Source organism: Astatotilapia calliptera, chromosome 7, assembly GCF_900246225.1.
Source record: "Astatotilapia calliptera chromosome 7, fAstCal1.2, whole genome shotgun sequence".
NCBI classification, from domain to species: Eukaryota; Metazoa; Chordata; class Actinopteri; order Cichliformes; family Cichlidae; genus Astatotilapia; species Astatotilapia calliptera.
Window position 1 is genome coordinate 31,842,044 of NC_039308.1, and position 9,669 is coordinate 31,851,712.

The window sequence follows — 9,669 nt, forward strand, 5'->3', positions numbered from 1 at the left end:
GTTCTTCTGTGTAGACGTGCGAAGGAAAGCAGGAAGGAGGGCAGATGGAGGGTGCGACATCCAGTGCATCACATGGGAATGTCAGTGTGTGCCTCAGCAGCCTGTACCTGCCACAGGACCCGGGGCCTTTTTTTAATTAATCATCATACAGGATGAATAATTTAGCCATTATCACTGGGAATAAATAGTAAGGCTGGTTTTCCTCTTGAGTTCCATCCATTCTGTTATCATCTTTTCCTTAATAGCCTATAGTTAGGGCTTGGTCCCAGGTTAATACACCCTATAACTAATAGAGACTGAAATACGTCGTGATATTCAGCAGTTTAAGAAAGTGTGTTCTTAGACATTGCAGTCTTGTCGATAAAAGGTAATTTACTTCTACACTACAATGCAAATAATGTGAAACTGGTCAGTGGAAACACACTTTGATAGGATTTTAGTTTTAAGTGCTATATTACGTCCCGCCTACAAAACAAAGCATGCGATGTCCTGCTAGCTCTAGGTCTCGTCCTATGAAAAGATGCACATGATCAGCTAACATTAAAACCCTCTAAACAGCTCAGGCCTCTCCAGAGGTTGCCCCATCTTGGATTGAGTGTCGTCGTTTACAACCCTTGCCCTATTTGACTGGATTGAGATCTGGGAATTTTAGAGGTCCTATCCAATGCCTTAGGCTTATTATCGTGATCCTCACATTGTTCTGAACAGATTTTGTTGTGTGGTGGTGTGCGCTTTCACTGCTGGCACAGGCAGTTCCAGTAGCAGGGTGCTTTGCCCTGGGGGGTGTCTACAAGGCCTACAGTGGCTTTTAGATGGGTGGTGTGTGTCAGCAAACTGCAGGGCACAGTGGTTCCCACAAGAACATTGCATTGGAAAGGAATCAATGCTCATCACTGTGTGTGGTCAGTGTTTCCTGTTGATGCAAAATGGGAAATGAAGTTCATTTTCCATGTGCGGTGGTGTTAAAATATAAAGGCTGTATTTTTCTGCAGTTACTGAAAATACAATCACAGTGAGCTTACAAAACTAACAACACTCACAGTCAAGCATTATTTTCTTCTTCTTCTTCCTTCTTCAGCTGCTCCCTTCAGGGGTTGCAACAGGGGATTATCTGCCTCCATCTCAGCCTATTGCTAGCTTCCTCTTTTGTCACATGAAGCCTCTGCATGTCCTCCTTCACTACATCCATGCACCTCCTCTGAGGCCTTCTTCTTTTCCTCTTGTATGGCAGCTCCATCTTCTGTCCACTATCGCTCCTCTGAACATGCCAAAACCATCTCAGCCTTGCAGCTGTCTATCTTTTTTACAAACTGGAGCAGTCAGTATGATATACTCATTTCTAATCTTGTCAGTTCTGGCCACAATGAAAAACTTAGCATCTTCAGCTCCGTATCCTATCTTTTTGTTAGTGCCACCATCTCCAAACTATATATCAAAGCAGGTCTCACTACCATCTTATAGACCTTCCCTTTCACTCTTGCTGCTATCTTTCTCTTGCAAATCACCCCTGAAAATCATCTCCACCCACTCCACCCTGTCTGCACTCTCTTCTTCATATCTCTTGTGCACTGCTGTTGCTCTGGATGGTTAACCCTATTTAATTAAAGTTATCCACCACCTCTGCTCCTTGCAGCTTCACTGTTACACCTCTCTCTCTCTCTCTCTCTCTCTCACACACACACACACACACACAAACACACGTAGTCTGTCTTTCTTCTGCTGACTTTCATTCCTCTTCTCTCTATAGCATACCTCCACCTCTTCAGGGTCTCTTCCACTCCACCTAGTCTCACTACAGATCACAATGCCATCTGCAAACATCACAGTCCACAGAGACTAGGCTTGTTTTACAGCCACAGGACCTTGTCACTTTGAGTCAAACATGAACTCCTCTGTATACCAAGTCATTTGAAAGTCGAATGTGAGCCTGTCTGTCTTAATCAAATCTACATCAGACTGACTAAAAAAACTAAAAGAGTCTAGGTGTTGCAATGGCTCAGTCTGGCAAGTCCAGAAATCATGTGTTGGGACCTTAAATGAGCTGTGCATAAATGAATACCCACAGATCTCAAAGAACTGAGGCAATGTTGTAAAGTAAAGTGAGCTAAAATTCCTCTGTGATGATGTGAGAGAAGTCATAAAGAAAACAGTCGGTCCGTGTTATTTCTGTTAAAGTTGGTTCTACAAGCTGTTGAATCATGGGTTGCACTCTAAAAAAAGATCTGCTGGCTTAACGTAAAAAAATTAAGGTAACAATTTGCATGGATCTTTTTAAGTTACTTCAGCTTAGCCACTATAGCGTAAATGCCACAAGAGTTCTCTAGTTAGGCAAACTCTATTCCTTACGTACAAACAACATGATTTGCTTTGTCCTCTACAAGCTTAATTAAGTTGAACCAACTTAATTTTAATTGTTTAAAAAATTACTCCATTTAGTTATTAAAACTTATTTTTTTACTTTTATTCTACTCAGAAATATCCATGCAAATTGTTACCTTAATTTTTTTGAGTACTAATAACTTACAATAACTTATAACTTACAATTATACAATAAATTACACATTGAAATTCCAGTTTTATGATCAAACTGTTTATTAGAACACCAGTCCACCATTCCAGACTCATTGACATTTCAATAGCAGACAAAATTGTTGCCTCCATAAAATAAATGACATAAAACACCCCTGTAAATCTGTCTCAAAAAGACTGAACATTTTGACAGTCATGCTCTGATTCAAGTTTGTTTGTGTTAAAGTGATAGTTTAGGTTTTTTTAAGTATGAAGTACATTGTGAGTGTATTACACACAGTAGACAGCAGTCAGCACATTCCTGCCACCAACACGCACGATAGGCTCAGTTTGTTTGTGTGACTTTGGTAAATCTGAACTAACCCGAACTAACACCAAAGTCACCAAATAACACAATTACACTTACTGATCAAGGCAGCAGGAGACCAGCAACTCCTGTGTGCTGTCAGGTAAAATTGCTGTTTTTGTCCATGGACGCTGGTGGGCCAGAGCGATTGAAACAACAAGCAGTAGAACTTCTCTTTCCTCACAGAAAAGGCTGTCTGATAGCAAAATAAAGCAGTAAACATATTCTTGATATAATGTACATTTAAACTGACATCAGTTTTATTAGGATGGAGGCTCATCTTGCGTGCCGGTGGCCCCGTCTGCTTCTCCGTAGGTGGAGCTTACTGACTGCCATCTACTGTGTGTAATACACTCACAATACATATGTACCTCATATACAGCCTCACTTCAAAAGACCTGAGCTATCCTTTTAAAGTGCATTATTTTTAACTAGGTGTACTTAATGCTCAACGCTCAACTTTACACCTACTGCCTACTGTACAGTATGTAACACAACACATTGCAAACAACAGTGGAACATTTCCCGTTTAATTTGAGGATAGCCTCACTCTTCACATTTTTTAGTACAACAGTTTACTTTTTAGTGACATTACCTTAGGACTGGCTTTCAGATCATCCAGCTCGAGGAATATCTTTTGAAACACTTCAAAAGTGTTTTTCAAAAGTGTTTTTCAGTTCTTTTGGGTAGCTGAGGTTGAGTGCATATATCAGCCCCATTAGCAAGGCACAGGCTCTGGGTACATCCAGGTCTGCTAGGACTTCTGTTCCTTCAAGTATGATCCTTGCGCTGGCTGGATCAGACGTTGTGGCACCTCTGGTTACAATCTTCATCACTTCATTGGTAATATCGCCGCCACCATCCTGGTAGATCAGAATCAATATAAATGTTTTAAGTAATCATACTTATACATGAGAGTAACACAAAATAGGGCTGCAACTAACAATTTTCTCGATTATCTGATTATGTCTGTGAAGGTTCTCTTTGCAAGCTCCTTTGACGATTATCTGATTAGTTGTTTGGTCCAGAAAATGTCAGAAAATGGTGAAAAATGTCAATGTTTCTCAGAGCCCAATATGATGACCTCAAATGTCAAACATATTCAGTTTGCTGTCATAGAGGAGTAAAGAAACCAGAAACGATTCACATTTATGAAGCTGAAACCAGAGAATTTGGACTTCTTTTTCTAAAATAATTACTTAAACCGATCAATCAATTATCAAAATAGTTGCCGATTAATTTAGAAATCAATTAATAATAGATTAGATCGTACCTCTAATACAAAGTATAGTCATGTCTGATTTACCTGCTCTTTGAAGAGATCCTCCTCCTTTTCCCTGAGATACACCACTAAGCCACGGATAGCGACCTCTCGCCTTCTCTCCACAGAATCGTCCTGTGAATAAGAAAAAGAATGTCGAACTGCTCTTCGAGGAGGATGGGTTTTTGATAATTACATCCAAAAAAAAAAAAAAAAAAGGATTGACTTTATATGGCCTGAACTGTACCAATTATAGATTTCCAGTGATAATCAAAATAATGAATTGATCATTTCAAAGAGCCATTTCTCTGAAATGATCAATTCATGAACTTGAAAAATCCAGGTAACAAATAGAAAAACTGCAAAATCTTGCAAATTACTCTGCCAATCATGATCCACATCACCTATAATTTGTTTTATTATTAAGTATTTATAGTTTTAATTGATATTTGTACCTCAAGCTCTAAACAATAATTTGACATAGTTGAGTTGTAAACAGCTACCTTTTAAGACTCAATATCACCTATTGGAAAAAAAAAGTGGATTATCCTATTTGAAATAAACTACATTTCATTCATTCATACCTCTAGCAGCATGTTCTGGATGCGCCGAATGCGCATTTTTGCAGCCCCTCCTCTTGAGGACAGCAAGGACATTATTTTCTGAGAGTACTGGTCCAGCTTTGCCATGAATGTTGTCTCCAGGTTAACAGTGGTGATCCTTCTGAATTCTTGGTTTATCTGTATAAAAAAAAAAAAGGCACAAATAGGCACAACATGTTAATGTATACAATTTACTTTAAAAGAATACATACTGCAAATTATCTTATGGAAAAATATTTACCTGAACTGCATCAAAAAGAGCAGGCCATCTTTCTTTCAGGTCATTGATTTTTGGTGCTTGATTGACAACTTCCTGCCTGCGAATGGAGAATGTTATGTTATGTTTCCAAATCAAAGATATTTTTTCTTAAGTGATACAACTGCGCTTATGTATCTGCAGTTAACACCCAAAAGAGCAAAATTATATTTTATGTGCTAATGCACACTCAATGTAATGTCATTAAAACAACTAGTTTATGAATGTTACTTAAGATCTTTCCTGTGGCGTTTCTACAACATGGCGTTCGCTTCCTCGCCCGCGTTTTTTGACTGAACTTTGACACAGGCTGTTCTTCAGCTAGGGCTCAATTAACAAACTTCAATCTCACATAAAAATAACTCTAGGACTTAAACATCAAAATGCATCGATGTTAAACCGAATGTATACTCAGTAACCTACATTTGTTTAGTCATGAATGTAAAATGGCCCAGCCTTTTGCTGGTCAAACCTTCATCAACGCTGCAACGATTTCAAAGTAGAAAGAAGAAAAACATGTATTACCCTGTCTTTGCAGAGTTAAAACTACTGCTACAGAAGCTCAGTGTCAATTAACACCATTTGGCTGCCACCGTAAAACAAAACTTAACAAAGACTAATGTTATGGTCGAATTACTTCACAAGTTAGCCAGAAGTGTAACGTTACTAGCTTATCACCACCACTCGCCGAGGAAGAGTTTAGTGTTGTGTAAAAAGGATTTCTTGCAGTGCGTGTTGATAGAGTTAAAGTTAGAGTTATTAGCTGCTGTGAATAAAACAAGGCAAACAATTGTACTCACCACAAAGCTTTAACGTTTGATAACGTTCCGTACAAAATGCCGCTTCTCTGCTTTCTCTCTTTGCCTCCGTTTCTTTCGATCAGTGGTCTGAGAGCACAACATGTCCGGGCAAGTCAGCCTTGTACTCAGCTTTTAAAGGACGCTTACGAGATTTTTAAGTTGTATTAACTGAATACACTTTCATGTTAAGTTAACACAGAAATGTCTGTTCAAAATCGATATATTACTGAGCTAAGACTGTTTTCTTTATTTTCATTTCGACCAACTCATTAAATTAAGTTATCAACTGATTACAATGTGTACATGCAACAAACTTAATTTTTTATGCAGAAAAAGCTATTAATTTTAAGCTTTACTTACTAACCCCATGAATCATTTTTTAGAGTGTGTGTTTAGATGTTTTTTACAGGACTGTTTCAATGTTTTTCACATTACTGTAAGTGATCATTTCTAAATTACTCCTTGCTTTCCTCCTCTGCACAAAGTCAAAACATGCCAATAAAGATATATCTGTGGACAATATAAAGCCAATAAAACATTGTTTGGGTTTAATAGAAAACACAGAAGGCATTGTTCTGCATGTGTTCAATAGAGTCTTCACAGTATAATAAGATGAAAGCCTAAGGCCAAAGCCTCAGAATTAAATCAGCTATCATGGAGTTTGTAATATTGACACGTGTAATTTTTCTTCAGAAAAAAAAAGTTCAAGAAAAAGCAAGTCTGATCAGATGCTTAGCATAGGCAGCAATTAAGCTAGCTAGGTAGCTACTTACCCACCGAGTTGAGCCATAGCCTTTAGCTTTACCCCTTCTTCTTCAAACCTTTGGCTAGAAGACAGCATGTAGAATACCTAGGTAACAAAAACCTGCATATGCATTATTTTTTCTAAATGCTTTCAGCCAGTCGAAAAAGTGCATCGTCTACTGACTGTCCAAAGCATTTTACTTATTGTGGGAATGCTACATAATAAGTAAATAAGTACATTTCAATCCAATCCAATCAAGTATGAAGTCAAAGAAAAGAAAAACTTTAGAACCAAATAAATATTAAAATGTGGTTTAACTGACAAAAGTGACTTCAGACCAAACCTCCCCCTATATAACCTAATAATTCTTATATGAGGAATTCTCAGGGAGGTTTTTTCAGAACAAATGGCTTAGCAATGTCAGAGGCTATCACAAGACATTAACAGATGATTCTCAAATCTAACCTGCAAATTTGGCCCACATCTCATTTCTTCTTATTGAAATGATGGCAACTCTTGCTAGGTACTGCTTTAAGGTAGTGCTTGGATCAATACGTCCTCTCATAATTTAGTCAGGAAAGTCTGAGCCATGCATCATTTACACAGCGTGCAGCAATGCACAGAAGGCATACTACAAAATCTGCAGTACTTTATATACATATGTGTGCAGCATTTTATATGTTCACCAGCAAATAAAATGTTAGTTCAAAGTATAACTGCAACATTTTTTCTTTTAAATAGCTTGGGTTTCTCTCTAATATCAGTTAATAGATTAAAAACTAGTGAAAACTACAATTCAAAATTACTCAAAATTAGACAACAACTTACATTATCCTGAATTTGATCTTAATTTGATGTTAGGATAATTTAAAATTATCCTAACATCAACTGGGGGGTCAAGCTGAGGGGAATATCAAAACTGCAAATATTGCACATCACAATTATTTTTTTAACCCTCAAATTAGAAGCTTTTAAATGAACTCTTTGGGACACTTCACAGATGGAAGCCTTGCACTTGGTCGTAATTTCCTTTTTGCCCTAAAACTAATATCAATCACTTTGAAAGATGGCGAGCTCGTGGTTGTTTTAAAGGTAAAGACTGACAGAATGACCCTTGAAGCAATTGTAAGAGAGTGTAGTTTTTCCAGTTCTTAAACGATTCAAATTTTAAAATGACAGTCCTCTCAATATTTAGCCAGGAGCCACCTAGCATCCAGTGTCATGCATGCAGCCGCCTTGTGTTAATTTGATTTTTATTATATTATATATGTTAAGAAAATTAGAGAAATGTGTCCAAAGTGTGAGAAGTCCATTTGGAGGAGGCAGAGTCGTGGTTTGGGGTATCTTTTCTGCATCAGCAGTTAGGGCCTCTTCTACAGTTACACTGCAAGCTAAACAGTGATACTTATCATAAGCTCCTTTACGTATCTCTGCTTTGAAAATGATAATCTTAAAAATAATGAAATTAATTAAGAATACTTTTAAGTAAAAAAAACCACTTGAATTACACCCCTACAGGCATCATTTTAAACTGGACTAAGTAAGAGATTCAAAAGACACCAAATTCTTATTTCATGCATTCACAACCTTTATATGTTTGGTTTGCCAGAGACCTACATATCATTTCTTTACTTTAAAGAAGAAAGAATTTGGCCATCTGGTATTATTATTACTATCATCACTGTTTTGTTCGGGGTTGGTTAAAACAGTTCACAGCCTGTACAATTGCTCATGCACTGAAACCTCTGATGCTGAAATCCTATCGCCTTGACCTTTAACAAAAGACTGAGCATCCCTGAGGGGAGCTAAATAAAAGGGCACCACTGTGTTTTCTACTGATGCCACTGATATGATATCAATGGTTTTTCAGTAAGGGGGGGATTTGCTCTTGCTTTTTTTGGTATATGAAGGCCCACATTGCTAAAAAGAGGCTGTCAGGGTGCATAAAGTGTCGAAAAGAGACTTCCTCATCCCTTCTTGCCCCAAGGACAGTAAGGAGGGCAGCAGAGGAGCACTGATTGGGAACAACACCTGTCAGGTGAGGCTTTCGCAGTTGACAGCGCAGAAAGAGTGCCAGGTCGACCGCTATGACTGCTAATCTGTGACGTGGCAACCTGCCGGGCTCTGCCAGTCTCGAGAGAGAGAGAGAGAGAGAAAGAGAGAGCGCCAGGAGCCCCAGCGTTGAGGCTTTTCTGGGGCTACAATCCTGCTAATGTCTCCCCGAACAGAATGAACCACGCTGATATGCTCTAAATACATTTCATTATCATCATCATGATTATATCACTAATTGTGTGTGCTTGGTAACGTGCTGCAGCAGCCTCCTCCAGGGAGGTGTCTGAAAGACTGAATGATTAAAACATGTATGATGAACCATGCATCAAAATGTCCCTGCGGGCCTCTTCGCAAGATACATGTAAGCAGCTCCACTGACACTCTGAGCCAGCAAACAGCAGAGGATGTGATCTACTGAGGGTTGAAAGGCCGGGGAGAAACCTGCAGGCAATAACAAGACAGCAGGTGGATATTAGAGATGCAGAGGATTGACCTGAGCTGACCCATCCATATCCTTAAACCCACACTACCTAACCTATATACCTTAAGACATGGGTCCAGAGCAGCCTAAATAATTCCACCACCACACAACGAGTGAAGCAGAGGCTTAGGTTCAAATCATGGCTGGGCTTCTTTGGCCTGTGCTTGGCAATGTTTCCATCCTTATATGTGGTTGACAGGAGCGGATAAAGTTTTTGTGACAGCATTTGATGAATGTTTAATCCAACATTCATACATCGAGGGCTGGGACTGGGTCCCCAGTCAAAACCCACCAAAGACACACAGCAGGTGTGTAAAATATTCATTCACTACACGCTTCATTAAGAATGAAACATATCATGGTCCCCGTTCATTTATTCATTTCGATTATCGAAACAAAAGACAGAAAAATGAGAGATTAAAACATGGTGGGCGCGCTATTCTGTATTTGTCCCACAGATTTGTAACGATTTGTTTTGTGACAAATAACTCTGTCTGTTGAAATCCTGCTGTCATCTTGCTGAGAGTCAGGCAGCTACTGCGAGAGAAGCTTTCATGTGAGGGGCTGTAACAAATTACTGTCTGTCTGTCTGGG

The 9,669-nt window shown here is 38.8% G+C and overlaps 1 protein-coding gene across 2 annotated transcripts; it reads right to left on the reverse strand.

Moving 5' to 3' along the window:
- Nucleotides 1-2,568: 2,568 nt before the first annotated feature.
- LOC113025999 (uncharacterized) lies at nucleotides 2,569-6,599 on the reverse strand. Of its 2 annotated transcripts, none has more exons than XM_026174347.1 (6): nucleotides 6,568-6,599; nucleotides 5,795-5,881; nucleotides 4,980-5,055; nucleotides 4,721-4,876; nucleotides 4,182-4,271; nucleotides 2,569-3,738 (listed from the first exon to the last, which is right to left on the reverse strand). In XM_026174347.1, exons 1-6 carry the CDS (start codon nucleotides 6,582-6,584, stop codon nucleotides 3,523-3,525), a joined length of 642 nt encoding a protein of 213 aa, XP_026030132.1. In that variant the 5' UTR covers nucleotides 6,585-6,599; the 3' UTR covers nucleotides 2,569-3,522. The 2 variants fall into 2 exon arrangements, with proteins under 2 accessions (XP_026030132.1, XP_026030133.1); XM_026174348.1 differs by lacking the exon at nucleotides 6,568-6,599 and adding an exon at nucleotides 6,159-6,178.
- Between the last annotated feature and the right edge of the window lie 3,070 nt (nucleotides 6,600-9,669).

Excerpts from the sequence above, each read along its gene's own strand:
- LOC113025999 (XM_026174347.1), bottom strand. Across the intron at positions 5,056-5,794 it reads TCAAACGTTAAAGCTTTGTG|GCAGGAAGTTGTCAATCAAG; the intron begins GTGAGTACAATT and ends CTCCATTCGCAG. Across the intron at positions 4,272-4,720 it reads TCCAGAACATGCTGCTAGAG|GACGATTCTGTGGAGAGAAG; the intron begins GTATGAATGAAT and ends TCTTATTCACAG.